Source organism: Equus przewalskii, chromosome 13 (genome assembly GCF_037783145.1).
Source record: "Equus przewalskii isolate Varuska chromosome 13, EquPr2, whole genome shotgun sequence".
NCBI lineage: Eukaryota > Metazoa > Chordata > Mammalia > Perissodactyla > Equidae > Equus > Equus przewalskii.
Genome location: NC_091843.1, coordinates 86,665,635 through 86,686,387, shown reverse-complemented (window position 1 = coordinate 86,686,387; position 20,753 = coordinate 86,665,635). Strand labels below are relative to the sequence as shown.

At 36.1% G+C, this 20,753-nt stretch overlaps 1 protein-coding gene across 1 annotated transcript in view; it reads right to left on the bottom strand.

Moving 5' to 3' along the window:
* Positions 1-3,991: 3,991 nt before the first annotated feature.
* The window catches only part of TBCA (tubulin folding cofactor A), a 71,856-nt gene continuing 55,094 nt past the window's right edge, over positions 3,992-20,753 (bottom strand). Inside the window, exons 2-4 of the mRNA XM_070569793.1 lie at positions 18,897-19,002; positions 6,392-6,478; positions 3,992-4,248 (exon numbers count right to left, since the gene is read on the bottom strand). Coding sequence (XP_070425894.1) covers positions 4,168-4,248; positions 6,392-6,478; positions 18,897-19,002 — 274 coding nt within the window. The 3' untranslated portion in view covers positions 3,992-4,167. The remainder of the gene's footprint in view (positions 4,249-6,391; positions 6,479-18,896; positions 19,003-20,753) is intronic.

The following is a 20,753-nucleotide window of genomic DNA, read 5'->3' as shown; positions in this document are numbered from 1 at the left end:
GATTAAGGGCCCACCCTACTCTGGTATGACCTCATCTCAACTAAGGATGTCTGCAAGGACCCTATTTCCAAATAAGGTACTGGGGGTTAGGATTTCAACATAGCTTTTTTGGGGGGCATAATTCAACCCCTAACAATTCTATATATTTTTCAGTTACCTACTTTAATTTCCTCATTGCTTCTAATTATTTTACAGATGACTCTCGTTTTCTACTGGTACATATCTTATCAACTGCATATAATGAAGATGATACCTCTTTTCCAATATTTACTTCTCATTTCATCCTTTTATCTACCTCATTGGCTAGTACTTCACATGAAGCCAACAAATATTCATCTTTAAAAATTTTGCTTCATTGTTCTTTAAATTTGAATTTGATTACTACTAAAGTGAAACATTAAAAAAAACTATCCATTTGCATTTCTTTTGTGAACTATGTGTTTCTATCCTTTGTCTATTTTTTAATACTGGGAATTTTTCTCTTATTAGTTTGAAAGGCCTCTTTGTGCATTAAACATATTAACGTCTTGTGACATATAGTTCTCCCAAGACTTTGAAAGCACCTTATCAACCATCCAGCAGTCAATAGAAGGCACAAAGCAAATAGAAGGTGCAGACGTACTAGAACGTAATTAACTACACTTTCTGTGCGACAGTCTAACACACGAACACATACCTCTCCTAAGGGCAATGAGTGGAGCGCAGTGTAGATTTTTATGAAGCACTCTTGAAAATCTCAAGTACACTAATACTTATAACTTGTTTCATAGTGCACCATTTCTAAACCACTCAATGTCTTTTCAGCTAAAGCACTCAAAAGGGTCTCAAGCACTAAATGATCTGATGACCCTGTAATGCCAATGCTTCACAGCTCTTGCTCACACCCATGTCAGGCGTACTCTGAGATTTAAAGGCCTTAACTTACCATCAAAGAAAGGATTCATCTGTCCTTTTTGTCTAAACGACCAAATAATAAGATTTAAATGATAACCAGCTGTAGGATATGTCCTTATTAAATTTGATAGAATTTTTAAAAAGCCAAGTCATGTAATGAAGTTTGCAAAGTAATTTAGATTAACCAGGTTTGGCTGCTCAATTTGGAAGGGATCAGTGGGCAGGTAGAGACATAAGATAATTTTTAAGTATTAGGCTCTGAATGGTCTTCACCAGAAAATAGAGAAATGTTAAATGAACATTACAATGTTTTCACCAGCTTTCATTACTCACAAAATAAACGTGTTTATTTTAGCAGTGTGCTTTTTTTTCCCTCCCCACAAGTTCCATGACTTACCCACATGGTACAAAATAGGGTAAATGAGGGACAACTTCATGCAAAGTGTAAATGTCCCCAAAGCCCGGCCAGAGAGCTCCTGTGCTCAACTCTGGGTGAGGACTCTGACTTACCAGGACTGAATCCCCATTAGCCAAGAATGTCCAAGTGAAAAGGCTACAACTTGGGAATGCTCTCAAGGGCCCTAAAACCAGCCTGGATTTGCTCACTTTACTCATTCCACACATGATGTCTCTATTTCTTCATCCTATGCACATTCTTATTTAGAAATGATGTGCTCTTTGCTGTACAGAATATATAAAAGTTAGGTTTACCACTTGATGCTGTCGCTTGTCTTTGTTTGGCCTCTACTCTATGGGAGCCAGTGATTAGTCTGTGCAAGGTCTAACAAATGTAAATGATCACTTGTGCCCATGATGCCCCATACCCTGAGACAACTGCTCAGGGACCTAAGAAGCTGATACATATACACACACATATAGAAAGAGAGGAAGAAAGAGAATTTTTCTAAGTAGAATCATTTTGTATTATTGTATCAGGGTAATGTTGTTCACAATCCAATAGCAGGTGGTCATGATCACTACCCAAAAAGTGAAGAACAGGAAACATCTGAGGAATTGTCCATATTAAGCATACTTACTGTTTCACGTCTCTATAGACCCCATATGTGTGTACTGGGTCACAAAGGAAAATGTGTTTCTCATTGCGTTTGTGGTCACAACAGTTTGAAAAGCCCCATATTAATGTGTGATGTGACGGAATCCTCACAGCATTCTCTCTCTCACTCCAGAGATTAGAGATGTTTGTGCTTTTCACTCATTCTACATGTTTACTGAGCAACTGCTATATGTCGATTGGGGTCAGGTGTTGGCAGGCAGAAAAAGGCCACATTACTTTCAGGAATTCCTACCTGTTACACAGATGTAAGAGTCTAAATGAAAGCTTAACAACAAGTTAATGTTGAATTGTTTACAGCTGTTCCTAATGGGGGCCAGCCCCAGTGGCCTAGCAGTTAAGTTCAGTGCACTGTGCTTTGGACGCCCAGGTTTGATCCCCAGGTGTGGACCTACACTGCTCTGTTAGTGGCCATGCTGTGCTGGCATCCCACATACTAAAAAATAGAGGAAGACTGGCATAGATGTTAGCTCAGGGCATGTCTTTCTCAGCAAAAAAAAAATAACCTGTTCCTAATGTGCCTCTTGATGGCCATGAAAACAAGTCGAAGGTGTCAAAAATTCCCAGGAATAAGCCTTCAGAGAATGTTAAGCAGCTGGCTTCTTCTCATCAATACCTGGAGAGAGATCCAGCAAGAAATCTATAGTTGAGATAGGAATTCTCTATTCATCTACCTTATTGTTGATTTCTCCTTTCCTAGGCTCTTTGGCATGAAAATTTTTTCAGCAACCAAGATTTGGATCCTGGCTGCAAAAGTTCCCCTTCAATACATCCTTGCTTTTTTTTTTTTGATGTTATGTTCTCTTCAAGCTTTAATTGGTCAGGAAACCATTTGCTATGAGTATATATGATAGTTACGTATTTGGCCGAAAGTTTAAATGAGATATACATTCAAAAAAAGCAGTAAAATACTTTCTTTACACGATATCCTATTTGGAAAACTAAATATACCCCCCTTACCCCCTCAAAAATGAAGCCAACCTGTTCTGGTGCTTAATATCAACCACAAAATAATGTAGTTTCAATTCTCCTGGTAATCAATCTCTAATATTGAGCTTTAGCATAAAATTTTACAGTGTAACTCTGGTTTTCATTTCCTCACTCTTCCCCACTCCCAGCTTAAATACTTTTAAAACGGCAGGTAATACGTTTTAAGATGATGCCATTTCAATTCAGAAATGATTCTGATGTATGTTATTCTCTGATGAAGTGATCTTCTACATGTATAAATATTTTATTTTATAAATGATACATTCTGTGCTTTAAAACAACAGAGTAGCCTTTGAAAATAATATTAGAAAAGAATAGTATTATTTTTCTCTTCTCTGATCTTTTTTACAGATTCAGTAAATGTTACTGTTTCTAGTGATTATTTGCAACCACCAAAATCAGACTAACTACACTACAAGTATCTATCTTATAGCAGCACAAATTCAACTTTTCTTATTTTTTCAATTCTAAGTTTTAAAGATTAAATGCTATTATTACTATTTGGGTTCATTAGACCACTGCTCATGTTAGGCTGGCGATATAAAAGGCTTATATACATTTTCTAGAAATAGAAGAAAAAAATGAGTTGTCATTTCCCAGCATACCACCAGCAACAGCCATTATTCCTTTAAAATACAATTCAATTCTTTATTGTTTATGAGAATCTTATTTGAAGATCTAAACGGTTGGTGTTTTCTGTATGAATCTGTCTTTCTGGAAAAAGACTTAAGTGTTCCCCATCAGTTTACAGTAATGGAAATGTCAGACTTTCACTGCAAAGGGATAAATATGCGAGGACTTGTCCACAGAGAGGTTCTTTTCTTATCAGGGAGTTCTACCCTATTTAGAATAAACTGCTCAAAATTTGGATTTTTATCTTAAAAAAAAATGCATCCTATTTTTAACCAATCCATATGAAGCAAAATATCTAGACTTCAAATAGAGCCTGACAGGTTCTAATTCGCTGTCAAAAACGTCTATGAGTTAATGACAAAAGGTTAATTAAAAATATTTTGTAAAGTATGAAAGAAACAATTTTATTAGATGAACTCATTTATTTGACACCTTAAATTAGGAAAAGAAAAACGAATGCAACTGCATAAAAAGAATCACATTCTCATACTACTTGAACACACAGCAGTGGTCAAAAACAATGAATTGTGGAATGGACCTCGAAATTTAATGCAAAAAACACCCTGTACAGAAAAACTTCAGGCTTCTAACTTCACTGAATCCAGTACTAAACGTGCTTCCTTATATTCCTCAGCTTCTTCCAAGTCTTTTTCACTCTCCTGAAATGAAATATAATAAAAATTAGGTTTATCCTTCTCAAACTTCAGTACTTTATTTACTTAAATATTAAAAACTATCAAATGTAAACAGCTTAAAAATTTAAAGAAAAAGGATCCCAAGCCTCATCTAACTATAGTAAAATTCCATGGATTTTCCACAGTTCTGTTCTTTCTTTACAAGTAAGGGAGGAAATAACGGGTTTGGTTTTGTATTACTGTATATTCTCATATAGTTAGTGAAAAACATGGTCATGTAAAGCTACTGGCATTAAATAATTAAATAAAAATCTCAAAATATTAAAAAAATTTATTTTCATTTTGTCAACACATCACCATACAAAAAGGATTATTATTAATAATGAACTGGAAGTAAAAAAATCATGGTTTCCTAATGTGTTACAAATATGATAACCCTTCAACTACTCACAATGACACAGAAGACTACTGGTGTCACCCCGGAGTTAGGTACAATCTTTAATTAGAAAAGTGAACTATCTGCTTGTTAATGAGTATTACTTACCCTACTAACAGAAACAAAATACCAACATCTTTCGTTTTCTAATGTTTAAAGATTGAGTTTTTCCTTGATACTTTTAAACAGAAAACTTTTATTAATATATTGTAATGGTAACAGATAAGTGAAATAGTATCATCTAAGTTGTACACAGGAAATTTTGTTTGATTTTCAATAAATAAATAAAGCTAAGGTCAGGAATTCATGTTAGGTCAATAGAAGATGGAGATGTACAAACAGTTACAGAGCAGAGGAATAAAGTGTGTGTGCATTTAATATGAAAATTTAAGGCAAAAAGACCGAGAATTTGCTTAACTCAGACTATAGGCAAGAATTTCTTACACTTCTACATTACACCTAAATGTGTCTTTGTTTTCTCTCCGTAAATATAAATACTTTGAGGGTAGAGATATTGCTGAATACACCTTCACACACAAATATACCATCCGAAGACATTTTCTTCCCCCAAGCATTTCTATTACTTTCTTAGCTATTAGATTCATGAAAGAAAAAAGCATTTAAATTGTCAGGAAATACAAATGATGCTTCTGTCTCAGGTAGCATTTTAATAGAGTAATTAGTTCCTGCTTTGATCTATCTTTTATTTCAAAACCATAGCTTCATTTTGGCTGTTTAGGAGAGTTATCCTGCCTTTAAAAGGTTCCTATAGATAAATATGGAGTTCTGTGTCAAAATTAAAGTAAAATGTGAACATTTCTCTCTTTTCTTTTTTTCTATTAGGATTTAGTCCTAATATTATTTTGGTGGGAAAACAAATCTCATTCTCTTTCAAAGAATACACACAAATATCCTGAAAAGGTCTCACATTATTTTTGTTATACAGGAAACAACCACAAATCAGGAGATAGCTATGTAGTTAATAATATTAGCTTAAGGAATAGAAACATAAATGAGATTAGTAAAGGAAATGTTAGAATTCATCAAATTATTCAAAAAAAATTCAAATTATCATCAAACAGCAATAACAACTTGCTTATACATTGTATTATGCTTTTATCTCTATTAAAAAAGAAATAAGATGACTTTTAATTATTCTTAGAATCCTTTGTAAAAATGATTCTGCCACTGTATCACAAGGCATTTAGAATACCAAGTATGATAACAGTGTTATCCAGCTCCAAGTTAACATGAGAGGACTGTCTATATTACAGGGGTTTTTTCCTTCTAAATTGATTTAGGTTTGAACCTGAAAGAATCCTAGATTATTTTTATACAGGCCCAAATTCATTTGAAAATTTGGATATTTTAAAATTTCAAACAGTCTACTCACCTTCAAGGTGTCAAAAAAGATCTTTATGTATGAGAACCAAATAATTCAAGATATTACTGGACAATATTAGTACTGTGAATACCTACCATGGTAACTCAAATACATTTAATTAAGTTTAAATAAATAGAATAAACATGCTAGACACAGTACTTTTACTGGAGGGCATAACTTAACACACAATTTAAACTCCATTAATTATTTAAAAATATACTGCTACACAGAGTAAGTGAACAAAATACATCACCAACTAGTTTTCAGTGTGAAATATTTAAAATTTTGGTCTTCCATGTATTAGACTGAAAAATTTTGAAATGTAAGACAGGGAAGTATTCACTTACTATTAACTGCAGAAGATCGGCATAGGCAGCTTCCAGCCTGCGCTGGCAATCTGGGATCATCATCCGGGACTCCTGCAGGATCTCTGCCTGCAACAAGAACCTCTGTGAGACATGCAGAGATGGCAGAACAACTCAGCTCACACCTCTCTAAGTATCTAAAATGATTCAGAGGAATCACAAAAAAATTATGGTTATGGTAAATGGTTCAATATTTTAATTTAAACTGTCTTTATTGGAAGTTAGAAAGAATAACTATGGTACTGTAAAATATACAAAGTACAAGTTTTAGATCTAAACCTTTTTGGTAATCATTTTCTCATGCTAAGTGAAAATTAACTGGAAAAGCTTTTCATAGAGCATTTATTTAAAAAGGCTATTTAAAATAAACTATTTCTCCTGCTGTCACAAAGCACCTTTATCCAAAATGGGATCAGCTGGTTATATAAATATCTCCTGCATCTTTTGAGTAATAAAGAAAAACAGTGTTCAGATAATATCACAAGGAGATAATTACTGCATGAAGAAAGTTATTGAGTTATTGATCACATCGTGTGCACACTGCAGGAGGTTCTCACTGAAAGACAGAGGTAAAGAAAAATGAAAAGCAAGGACCAGCAGGTTCATATTTTTGATGCTTATCATGCATAAAAAGTTATTACTTATCCTTGTGCTTCATTTTAGGAGACAGATTATTCTCCCCATGCAGTTTGAGCCAAATTACCAACCTGGCACCCCTCTGAATCTGAACTTCTACTTCTGACTATTTCTCCTGGAGACAGACACTACAGAATTAAACACAGGAATATTTATTCTGGAGGATACTTCTGGACTTAAAATCCATCATTCAAGCTGGACTGTAACATATCAAATCATAAAAGAAGAAAAAAAATAAAATCAACGACTGGGAAACCTAATCACTAAGAGGGCAAATAAGTTCGTGTCAGATGTGGAACACAAATAAGTCTTTCTCCTAAGGTGCTAGAAAGCTGTATTTCCAGAAAGAGACACAGAGATCATTTAAACACATATTTCCAAAAAATAATGTTTGGCCAAATACTTTTGGTTAAATGGGCACAAAATCTGAAGTTTTACTAAGGATCTTTATTACCTAGTTCATACAAAATAAAAAGGAAAGACAATTTAATGATAACGACACTATATTTTAATAGAAACCAGTAAGTCCCAGTACGTCCCTCCTTTCCCCAACAGTTTTGTCCTAACTCACAATGTAAACAAAAATCAGAATTATAATATACAAGGATGCTCTCTATCTGCATCTATTTTCTCAGATGAAATCTACTGCTGAACTTGAATTCTTTTATTAATAAGGCACAGGTTGAAAATTTCGAACACAGTATCATACCTTTACCTCACAGCTAATCATACTATGCCTAGATATTTAATCACTGTAACTAAATTATTTTTGTGTATCTGGTTAGTTTGAATACATGTGAAATATCAGTGACAGGCAAATCTCGTTGGGTAAGCAATTCATGTTTCCTCCCCTATGAACTTCTCTTGAGAATAGCTTACAGGAGTTAAGCAAGGTAAAATGAATACAAAGAATTAGGTTAAATAAATGGTAGGCCAAAACACATACTTGTAAAAAATTTTTTGAATGCTTTAGTATTGTCACTGAAATGAACTTTACACAGTGCTGTCCAAAATAATTTGTATTCATTATTATTCTATCCACTATTACAGAGCAAAAATCCCCAATTAGTCTATCAAAATGGAACTTTAACTTAAGTAGGGCCAAGCTCAGCTTCTCCTATACACCAGCCCCAATTCACTCAATCAGCGTACCACGTATCTGCAGGATGCCAAGTTCAGGGAATACAAAGATGAAAAAGGAAAGGTCTCCATCCTCCAGTCCAGTATAGGAGCATCAACATGAACATAAACATTTGACACTGCTGCAAGAAGACCATGCCGTGGGGAGCCAAAGGCATACAGTACAGTGATGACTGTGATTTGAAATCCATAAACCATATCTCTATCCAGGCCATAAATCATAGACTTTACCTTGTAACAATGGGTTACAAGCGTCAGGAATAATTTAAAAAGGTAGTATATAAGATGTGATTATATAGGAAAGACACCTCTCAAAATACTTGAACTAAACTAAATGAGTATTATCTTTTGAAGTGTTCCCCTTGGGAGGGAGTCACTCAAATGAAAGGTGTCTCTGTTTAAAATATCTGAATAAACTGTCAGTTTATTCTAATGCTGACTATGACAAGACTCAGGTTAAGTCAGGATCTTGGCACAGATTGGGAGGTACAAGGAACCCTAGGGGAACACAAGAGGATGCAGTCCTACTCATGTCTTATTATTTTTAAAACAAGTGATGATTTTTTGGAGGAAGTTATTCAGGTAAAATAGAAGTTGGGAGAGGCTTAGAAAGGGTCAGATTATAACAATGAATAAACTACTGAACTAAAATCTGATCAATTTCCTTTATAATCAAAAGTATATAAATTAGAAAGAAAAGGCCCTAATTGGCAGATCTTCATTTTTTTAGAAAGAAGAGTTCTGTGCAATAACTTGCCCAATGTCAAGTTCTTTTGCTATTGCTCAATTGGGTTAAAGTTTCAGGCTTCTTTAATCATCCAGATCATTCACCCAGGGCTGGCTATACCTATAATAATCTACAGACACTCTAATACTGGATACTGGCTGCTTCTGGAACCAACGGTAACTGCATTAGTTTGCCAAACTGAGCTCTAGAGAAGTCCAGAGATTACTGGAACAATGGTTAAATCTTTCCTTTTACATGGTGGTAAAATGGTACCATGTTAACATGCCAAGAAATCCGTTTGACCAAAAAAAAAAAAAAATCACGACATACACATATATCAAATCATCAAGTTACACATCTTAAATATATACAATTTTAAATGTTAGCTATACACCTCAATCAAGCTGGGGAAAAAAAAGATATAAAGATACTAACTGAGAAACAGATGGAGAATGACAGAGTCAGTAGAGACCTAAGTGGAAATCTAATCCACTAGATGACCTCAATTTACAAATGACAAAGTTGAATCTCAGAGTGATGAGCTAGTTGACAGGGTCTGAATTAGTCTGTGACTCTGATTTTAACTTGAGCATATGAATTAGCGGTAGTGGTAGCCAGTCTCAAAGACGGCACCCAATGATCTGCACCTCCTGGTATTCCTGGCCCTTGCGCAGTCACCTCCTATACTGGATTTGGGTTGGCCCTGTGTGACCAATGGAATGTGGTAGAAGTGGCATTCTGAGACTTGAGACCTGAGTCTAGGTCTTAGGAAGCCTTGGAGGTTCCTCATGGGCCTGTTGGAATGCTCACTTTTGGAAAATTCTACCCTTAGGACCCAGGCACCTGCCATGAATAAAAAAAAAAAAGGAATGAAGAAAGGGAGGGGAAAGGAGAGGAGAGGGAGAGGAAGAAAGAAAGAAAGAAATTCATTTGACTTATGTGTTGTGGTTATTGCTGAATGGTTAAGGATGTAAGAAGAATTCCATGAGTCAAAGACCTAACATAACAATAATTACTTTAAATACAAATGGTCTAAATTCACCAGCAAAAAAACAGAGAATTACAGATGGGACCCAACTATTTATTGTCTACAAGAAACTCACTTCGAATGTAATGAAACAGATAGATTGAAAATGAAAGGATGGAAAAAGACATATCATGCAAACATTAAATACAAAAACAAGAACTGATAAATCTAAAAGGAGGGACAAACACATCCACAAATAGAGGTGAGGATTTCAATACCCCACTCTTAGCAACTGACAGATGCACTAGACAAAAAAAATCAGCAAAAATACAAAAGAACTGAACAACACCATCACACAACAATCTCTAATTGGCTTTTATATTACACTCTACCTAAAAAGGAAAAATACAAATACATTTCAAGCACCCATGAAACATTCACACCAATACATAATATCCTGGGTCAAACAACAACAAAAACAAAACAGACAAAAATCTCAACAAATTTAAAAAACACAGTATATATCTGCCTATATTGGAATAAAATTAGAAATCAGTGACAGAAAGAGAGCAGGAAAATCTTCAAACAGTTAGAAATTAAGCAACATACTTCCAAATAACCCATAGGTCAACAAGAAAGTCTCAAAAGAAACCAGAAATATATAGATAAATGAAAATACAACTCATCAAATTTCATGGGTTTCAGCTAAGAGTGTTAAGAGGGAAATTTATAGCACTAAATGTTAACATTAGGAAAGAGGAAAGATCTCAAATTAAAAATCTAAGTTATTACTTCAAGAACTAGAAAAAGAACAGCAAAAAAAGCCTAAAATAAGTAGAAGGAATGAAATTAAAAATAAGATCAGAAATCAATGAAATTAAAAACAGAAAAACAATAGAGAAAAATCAGTGAAACAAAGAGCTGATTATTTTGGCAAAAAAGATAAGCCTCTAATTAAGACTGACAAAGATAAATTAAGAAGGCACAAATCCCCAATATCAGTAACAAAATAGAGGATATCACTAGAGATCTTGAAACCAATAAAAGGAGGAAAAAGAAACTCTATGAACAATTTTATAATATTGTTCATTATGTTCGTTAATTCAACAACTTAGAAGAAATGAACTAATTCCTTGAAAACTACGAATCACCAAAATTCAACTGATAACCTTAATAGTTCTATAATCATTAAAGAAATTGAACTTGTAACTAAGAAGTTCCTGAAAAAGAACTCTCCAAGCCCAGATGGTCCCACTGGACAATTTTATCAAATATTTAAAGAAACATTAACACTAATTTTACACAAATCCTCCAAGAAAAGAGGAGGGAACATTTCCCAATTCACTTTATGAGAAGAGTATTGATACCAAAACCAAAGACAGTATAAAATAAGAAAACTGCAGACCATTATCTCCCATAAACTTAGATGCAAAAACCCTCAACAAAATATTAGCAAATCAAATACAGCAATGTATGAAAAGAATTATACATCATGGTCAAGTGATCAAGCAGGTATGCAAGGCTGGTTTAATATTTGAAAATTAACCTATGTAATCCACAATATCAACAGGCCAAAGAAAACTCATATGATCTTATCAAGTAACACAGAAAAAGCATTTACAAATCCAACACCCAGTCATGACAAAAGCAGTCAGCAAACTAGGAACAGAGGGGAATTCCCTCCACTTGAAAAAGACCATCTACAAAAAAACCTATAGCTAACCTTATTCTTAACTGTAAAAGACTGAATGTTATCTTCCTAAGATTGGGAACAAAGTAAGGATATCCACTCTCACCACTCTTATTCAACATAGTACTGTAAGTCCTAGCCAGAGCAATAAGGCAAGAAAAAGAAATAAAAGACATCCAGATTGCAAGAAATAGAACTGTCCATACGTGCAAATGACATTATTGTCTACATAGAAAATCAGAAGGAATTTGCAAAAAAAAACTCCCAGAACTAATAATCAAGTTTAGCAAGGTCACAGGTTACAAGATCAACACACAAAAATCAATTACAATTCTATATCTAACAACAAACACTGTATGTGGAAGCTGAAACTAAAAACAATACCATTTACAATAGCTTCAAAGAAAATGAAATACTTAGGTATAAATCTAACAAAATGTGTGAAGGATCTGTATGTTGAAAATTACAAAATACTGACAAAAGAAGTCAGACCTAAATAAATTGAAGAGACTTACCATGTTCATTGATTGGAAGACTCAACATAATAAAGATGTCAATTCTCTCCCAAATTGATCTATAGGTTTAACACCATTCCCATCAAAATCTTAGCAAGGTGTTTTATAGACATAGACAAGCTTATTTTTAAAATTTTATGTAAAAGCAGAGGAATTAGAATAGCTAAAACAGTTTCTGGAAAAAAAGAAGAAAGAGAAAGGACTCACTCTTCCCAATGTTAATGCTTACTATATATAGCTACAGTAATCAAGACAGTATGGTATTGGTAAAGGGCTGGACACAGATTAATGGACCAGAAGAGAGAACTCCAAAATAGACCCACACAAGTGTATTCAACTGTTTTTTGACAAAGGTACAAAAGCAATTCAATGGAGGAAGGATAGCCTTTTTAATAAATGCTGCTGGAGCAACTGGTCACCCACAGGTAAATAGCTGAACCTCAAACTAAACGTCACAACCTATATAAAAATTAACTCAAAACTGATCAAAGCCTTGAATGTCAGGCATAAAACTACACAACTTTGGGGCCGGCCCTGTGGCCTAATGGTTAAGTTTGGTGCACTCTGCTTCAGCAGCCCAGATTCAGTTGTGGGCACAGACGCACACCACTCGTCAGCAGCCATGCTGTGGCGCTGACCCACATACAAATTAGAGGAAGACTGGCACACATATTAGCTCAGGGCAAATCTTCCTCAGCAAAACAAAAACAAAAAAACTTCACACAACTTTTAGAATTAAAAAAAAAAAATCTTCAGGACCTACGATGAGGCAAAGAGGCCTCAGTCTAGAGACCAAAAGTATGATTCACAAAAGGAAGCATTAGCTATAAACTAGATGTTCTGAAAGTCAAAAACTACTGCTCAGTGAAAGACCCTGTTAAGAGGTTAAAAAGACAATTACAGAGAAAATATCTGCAAACCACATATCCAACAAAGAAAGAGCATTTATCTAGAATGTATAAAGAACTCTTAAAACTCAGCAGTAAATAACCAAAGCATCCAGTGAGAAAGTGGGCAGAAGACATGAATAAACATTTCACTGGAGAGGATATACAGATGGCAAATAAGCAAATGAGAAGATGTTCAACATTACTAACCATTACAGAAATCCAAATTAAAATCACAATCAGATATCATAAACACCTATCATGTAGGTGATGGCTAAATGCCAAAACAAAAAATAGAAGTAACACCAAATGTTGGTGAGAATGTGGAGAAATCAAACCATTCACACATCACCGGTAGGCATGTAAAATGGCACAGCCACTCTGGAAAAGAGTTTGGCAGTTTCTTTTAAAACAAAAAATGTACAATACGACCCAGCAATTGCTTGGGCACTTATCCCAGAGAAATGAAAATTTATGTTCATGTAAAAATTGTACATGAATGTTCATGGAGCTTTTTTCATAACAAGACCTAGAAACAACCCAAGCGTCCTGCCTTGGTGAGACTGAGGGACCTCCTTACTGTGGAAGTCTATGCAGGAATAACAAGGAACCAACTATTGACACTCAGTGACTTTGACGGGCCTCAAAGGAATTATGCTGAGTAGAAAAAGCCAATTTCAAAAGGTTACATACTGTATGATTCCATTCCACGTTTTACAACATTCTTGAAAGAGTGTTAATTATTTAGGGTTTAGGGTATAGAGAGAATAGGGGCTATAAAGAGCACAAGGCAGTCTTGTGATGAATTGTTCTCCATCTTGATTGTGGTGGTAGTTACATATGCTACATGTGATAGAATCGTGTAGAATTATACACATAAACACATACACACACAAATGAGGACATGTATAACTAGTGAAACATAAGTAAGCTCTTGGTGTAACAACGTCAGTTTCATGGCTTGGAATTGTAATATAATTCTGTAAGAAGCTAACATAACATTGTAGGAGGAGCGGTGAAGAGTATATGAGACCTCCCTAAACATTTTTTGCAACTTTCTACGAATCTATAATGAAAAACAAAAAAGCAAATGTACAAATAGAACACTATTTATAAACCTGAGCACATGTTCCAAGACACAATAACATTTTCTTGTACCACTGGAAGTTATTTTAAATGTATTTTTATTATTCATTTAAAAAAATATGGTGTTTCTTGCCAAATTAGCCTTGTGAGAGACCCTTGGTCAAATTTCTCTTTGTAGACTGAAGCCTATTATTTTACATATATATTTAGTGAAAAAAACTTCCCTTTCATTTTTAAGAAAACAAGTATCAGGGCCAGCCCAGTGGCATAGTGGTTAAGTTCATGCACTCCGCTTTGGTGGCCTGGGGTTCTCAGGTTTGGATCCCAGGCACAGTCGTACATATGCTCATTAAGTCACGCTGTGGCAGCATCCCATATACAAAATAGAGGAAGACTGGCACAGATGTTAGCTCAGCGACAATCTTCCTTAAGTAAAAAGAGGAAGATTGGCAACAGATGTTAGCTCAGGGTCAATCTTCCTCACAAAAAAATAAAATAAAAATAAAATGGTATTAACTCATGTTTCAAGTAAATTACAAAAAATGTGTGCATCTTTCTCCAAAAGACAAATTTCACATGACTGCAATTGCAAAGTTTTTGTGAGAAATCTTGGTTGAAAAATTGTGCCAGTTTGTTTTTTAATATTACTTCTGGAAAATAAGAGATGAATCATGCCTCAGGTGAAATAACAGACATATGTTTGTCATTATTGCCAATCATTTCTGCTCCAGGATAGGTTTCAAAAAAAAGGATCAGAATATCTTCACTGGTTGAGGGCAAAATCCTCTGTGTCATCCCTAAGTGTGGATGAGGAGAGCGAGGAGAAGAGGGAAAGCATAAGCAGAGGGCTAAAATCGATCCAGGCTATATCTGAATGTTGTGTTACAGCGTTTAGCCAGAAAAGAAAAGGACGGCAAGACAACTCTGACTGACTGGCATTTTGGCCTCTTAGCATGCTAAAACTCCTGTCTAGTTACTTATTTTAAAAGAACTCAAATTAGGCCTTGTCCAGGAGAGACCAATTTTGGCAACCAATTTCAGGTAAAAAGTTTGGTAGGGACTGACAGACAGCATCTTTTTTTTTTTTTAAAGAATGGCACCTGAGCTAACATCTTTGCCAATCTTCTTCTCCTTTTTTTTTCCTTCTCCCTAAAACCCCCCAGTACATAGCTGTGCATTCTAGTCGTGAGTACCTCTGGTTGTGCTATGTGGGACACTGCCTCAGTACGGCCTGATGAGCAGTGCCATGTCTGCGCCCAGGATCCGAACCGGCAAAACCCTGGGCCACCGAAGCAGAGCGCGCAAACTTAACCACTCGGCCACAGGGCCAGCTCCAACAGTCAGCATCTTAAGTGTGTGTTACAAAATAGGGCCAGTCTGAAAGATCTAGGAAAGCCAGAGCAAAACGGATCCAAGGGAGAGAAGAGCCAAGGTAGTGAGAAGCGGCCGAGGAGGGCATTCAGCTGGGAAGAGGAGGACACACAGGGAGAAGAGTAGAGGACCCACAATAAGCAGCACGCGGCTTCCTTGGTATTTCCTATGAGGAGCATAGCAAATGTGAAGAAACCATGACCGACAATCAGGCATACAACAGTGCTTCTGGCAATGCAACTCCTGTTGCACACAATAAAAATCATGAATGAGTGGCCACAGAACAGCTAAGCTGGGAAAAGGAAAGTGAGAAAAGCATGCAGACTGACCCAGCCTACAAGGTTTCATGAGACTCTGAAACAAAATTGCAGCTGACAACTGTATACACTGCAGGTTGACAACAGCAGCAAACAGAAAAATTTATTGTTCTGTAATTAGATATGGGGTGGTATTTTTGAATATAAGTACTAGCTTGACTATGAATCTAAGAAATCATGTTATAAACCATGACCACTGTGACAAAAGATTTTAACATGGCTGAGTGCAGAAAGGACTTTTGAACAAAATTTTTTCCATTTTACACCTGCATATGTAGTCAATGATATAACCAGTAAGTGGCAAATACTTTTAAATAACAATTAGAACACAGGATTCAGTAGAGTTAATCCTTACCTATAAAGTAGTGATTTTATTGAAAGATGATCAGTATATAAATGAAATAAAACAGTACTCTGTGATATTATTTATAGAACTTTATTTAGAAAGGGAACACAATTATTCCCCACCCCATGTAACTTACAACTCCTACTCTAGCTACAGGGAAATTTTTTAATATATTATTGGTGATGCGAAGAACAGGGCAAAGAAAGAACTAAATGAGGTCACTAGTTACACAGCTAGGAATATAAGCCTGACGGGGTCCAAGAAGGACCTGGATGAAATAACACTGCATGCTACGTCATAGCATTTCTCACCTGATGTGGGAAATCAACAGAAGACGACAACAGAGTGAGGGAGGCACAACAGTGATTCGAATATTAATGGGAGTATATATTAAAAAAGCATTTAACTATCATAATTTTAAGAATCAAAAAGTTACATTCCATATGTAAATCCTTACGAAGAGCAGTTAATTCATAAAGGTCAACATATCAGGGGACATGTTATATCTACACATCTGTTTACAAGTCCTTCCCCAATTTATGAATATCTGACACACAAATGTCCTTTGCTATACCACACATGGAGGAAGGCAAGCTCTCCTAGAAGCTCAAGAAAGTAAGAACGTTCTCTTCCTGGAGAGCCAGAAGAAGATGATGCTCCAGGTGCCACTGCACTCCTTTCGCACCAGAGAGCAACTACTGACAGAAAAATGCATTTTAAGTGATTAATTCTGCATAATTAAGTCTGGCTTAAGTGTGCATTATTCCCATTTGTAACATAACTTATATGATGAAAACCACTGTGAGCTCATAAAGCTGATTAAGTCTTGAGATATAATCTGTATATTCTGTACATATATAATCTGTATATCTGAGATATAGTCTGCTCATTTATACTCTCCTGTTTCCTAGTGTCATCTAGATTAATGGACACGGGTTTTAAGTAAAGAAGCAAGTGATCTGATGTACATCTTAAAGCGATCACCCTGGCTGCTGTGGTGGGAAAGAAATGGAGGGTGTCAAGAGACAAAGCGCTATGACAACTAGGAGGTTTTTGCAATAGTACAGCCAAGAGATGATAGTGGACTGGACTAGGACAGAGGCTGTAGAGAAAGAAACAGAGGGAATAAGAAACAGGACTTGGTGGTGTTAGATGTGGTCATTAGAAAGAGAGAGAAGCATCAAGAAGAGACCCACTAAATTTTTGGCCTGGGTCTCTGGATGAATGCAGGTACTATTTACTGAGAAGGGGAAAACAAGAGAAGGAACAGCTTTTGTTTTTGGGGGTCAGTTGGGTTGAGAGAAGACCAAGATTTTTATTTTGTACACCCAAGAGGATATGTCAAGTAGGTGACTGTTGGCTATATTCTTCAGGAGTGGTCAGGCCCAGAGATATAAATTTGGGAGATACTGGCACTAGAATGAACGCCAAGTAAACAGGGACTCTAGGGGTTTTGTTTTTTTTTTTGTTTTGGCATTGTTTTTAATGCCATGCCTAAAAGAGTGCCTGGAACAGTATTTGGCAAGTAGCAGAGGTTCAATAAATATCTGCTGAGTAAATAAATGAATGGGCATAAACATGGTACTTAAAGTTACAGGACAGTATGAAATTACCTAGTGAGGGGTTGTAGATAGAAGGTTAAAACAAGAAGAATATATATAGAGAGAGAGAGAGGGCGGGGGGGGGGGGGGGAGGGACAGAGGAAGAGAGAGAGAGAGTTGGGGGTTGGGGGGAGAGTTTCAGCAAAGGAGACTGAGGAGTAATGGCAGTGAAACAGCATGAAAAGCAGGAGGCTGTTCTACCAAAGATGCCAATATAAAAGAGTCTTTCAAGGAGAGAGTGGTTTCTCATGTCAATTGCTGTTGAGGTTATGTAAGATGGCAAAGAAATGATAACAATGTCACTGACAGCTGTGACAAGGGCTAGGGCATATAACCCACTCTCACAGGAAGGAAGGTAGCATGGGTCCAGATGCAGGTAGGCTGATAGATTCTGTGGTGGGAATATGAGGAAGTTCCCCTGATGGCCTCTATTTTCTTAAAGAATTATGAAACAAGTGTCAGCCAAGAGCGAATACAATAAGTGCTATGACGGAAATGAATAAGGTGTTATGGGACCACAGAGGAGGGGCACCTAACTCCATGCTGAGGGGAGTGCAGAAGAGGTTTAAAGGATGAATAGGAATTAATAAGGAGAGAAAAGGGAGGAAGAGTAGGAAGAACATCCCAGACACACATGGTATCTCACAGGCAAAAGAGAAAAGGGATGTTCAGGAAACTAAAAGGCAGGACCTAAGAGGTCCAGGCAGGGATTGGCAAGAGAGGACGCTGGAGAGATAAGCAGGTACCAGACGCAAGAAGAGTCTTGTATGCAAAGCTAAGGAGACTGAAATTTGTCATGAGGATAGTCAGAGGTAGCCACTGAAAAGTGCAATATATGTGTATTTTATTTTGGTGGTTTTCACATCAGTTTGGGGAAAACATTTGTGTTTGTTAATACATAAGTATATTTAATATAAGATTGGGCTATTTTTATATTTAATACTTAAAACTGGAGAGGAAATATAGCTTAAAGGTTAAGAGTACAAAATCTAGAGCCAGAATGCCTGTGTTCAAACCCCAGCCATGCCACTCAGCAGTTGTGTGACTGGCAAATTAGTTAACCTGCTTTCAGTTGCCTTATTTTTAAATGGAGGTTTTAATAGTAAGTAAATAAATGACAGGACCTTCTCAGAGGGCTCTTAATGCATTAGTTAATACACTATTCTGTAAACGTTAGCTATTACTGTTTAAGACATAATTTTACCTGCTTTTTAATGGCATAATTTTCACCATCTTCAGCCTTCATTTTTTCAATCTTTTCTTCTTGCTGTTTTGCTTCTTTTTCATACATCATTTTTTCTTTGACCAATCTATAAATAAACAAAAAATGTTTTGGAGGATTAACTTTCTCTCTAGCACAGAGACCACAAGAAACAAAGAAACTATGTAAATGTAAAACATATTTAAAATACCAAAGTATATGCACTAGATGGAGAGAAGGGAAGAAAAATCCTTTAGCCATAGATGTAAGTATGATCTTCATGTCCTTAATCCTATACCTGCCTAAAGCAAGGGTACTCTATCAAAGCATGAAATTCTTAAATTTTTAATTAAAAACACATTCCATTATAATAATTGTATTTACAATGTAAAAACAACACTAACATTTCTGTCTTTTTTAAAATTTGATATATGTTTTCCAAACCTTTGTAGATGTACTTGAAGCATTATAATTGAAATAACATAATAGTAAAAACTCAGTTTACTGGGAAAAAAATCAGTATATTGCATGCCAAATCCAAAATGAAGAAAGATTACTTTCAACCACAAAATTATTACACTAAGCATTTACTGTGCTCTTAATTCTGTCTGACCTTCCTTGTGTGAGGGATTGGGACAGAGAACTTAGACACAGTTCTCTCACAGACAAGTAGTGGAAGCAAACAAGCATTTCTTTTTATTTTCTTTGCAGGGGAGGATTCACCCTGAGCCAACATCTGTTGCCAGTCTTCCTCTTTTTTTTTCTCCCCAAAGCCCAGTACACCGTTGTATATCCTAGTTGTAAATCCTTCTAGTTCTTCTGTGTGAGCCGCCACCACCGCATGGCAACTGACACATGCATGGTGTGGTTCCGTGACCTGGAAACAAATCCGGGCCAGAGAGCTCCGAACTTTAACCACTAGACAAGCAGGGCTGGCTCCAAACAAGTATTTCTTTACTAAAGCAAGAACAGGTATTGATAAAGATCAGGAAGGTTTTCCACAATAAGGAATAGAGCAATCCAAAGTTCTACTGATTACTCCTCAGATAACCAAAATTCAATTAACCATAATAGCTCAATCTCCCCTAGTTCTGGGTAATCAAAGTTTCAATATAAAAGTAAAGTGCAGTCCAAGAAAACACTACCATTCCTACATACACATTATCTAAAGAACAGAAGAAAAAGCCTTCACAGTCCACACATACTAAAAGCAGCTTTCTCCACATGGCTTGCTTACTTACTTCTAGATCTATGTTGCTGGGATGGAATTTAAAAATCATATTACAGCATGACTTTTGCACTAAAGTCTAATCATTTTCAAAGAAAATTCTTAAATGCATTTCAAAACATCATTTAATTTTCATATTCTAATAGTGATACCGGCCCTGATATGAGTTCCCCTACATTAAACCCAGGATATATGGGGGTTAAAACCAAAGCACTCATTCCCTGCTTAACCCCTGGCTCCCTGGGTCCAGAATCCACTATCCTCCACGGAGACAGACACAGCCAAGGACAGCCACCTGGATTCCTTATCATCTCCTCCTCCTCCCCACTGCAAGTAGTCTCAAGACCAAATACATGCTGGTGGAAAAGCTCTGACCAGCAAGGCCATGTGCTCCTCCTCCCCTACCTAAAACCCCAAATAAAAACCCTTACTTTCAGCTTTTCAGGGAGTTTGCTATTTCAGCATTAGCTGCGCTCTCTCCTTGGTCAGCGCTGTGCAATAATAAAATTCCTACTTTCTTCCACTACCCTCCATGTCAGAGACTGGCTTGCTGCACAACAGGTGAATGAACTCACTTCAGGTTCGGTATCAACAGGACTTAATATAAGTTCATAAATCTAAAAAAAAATTCT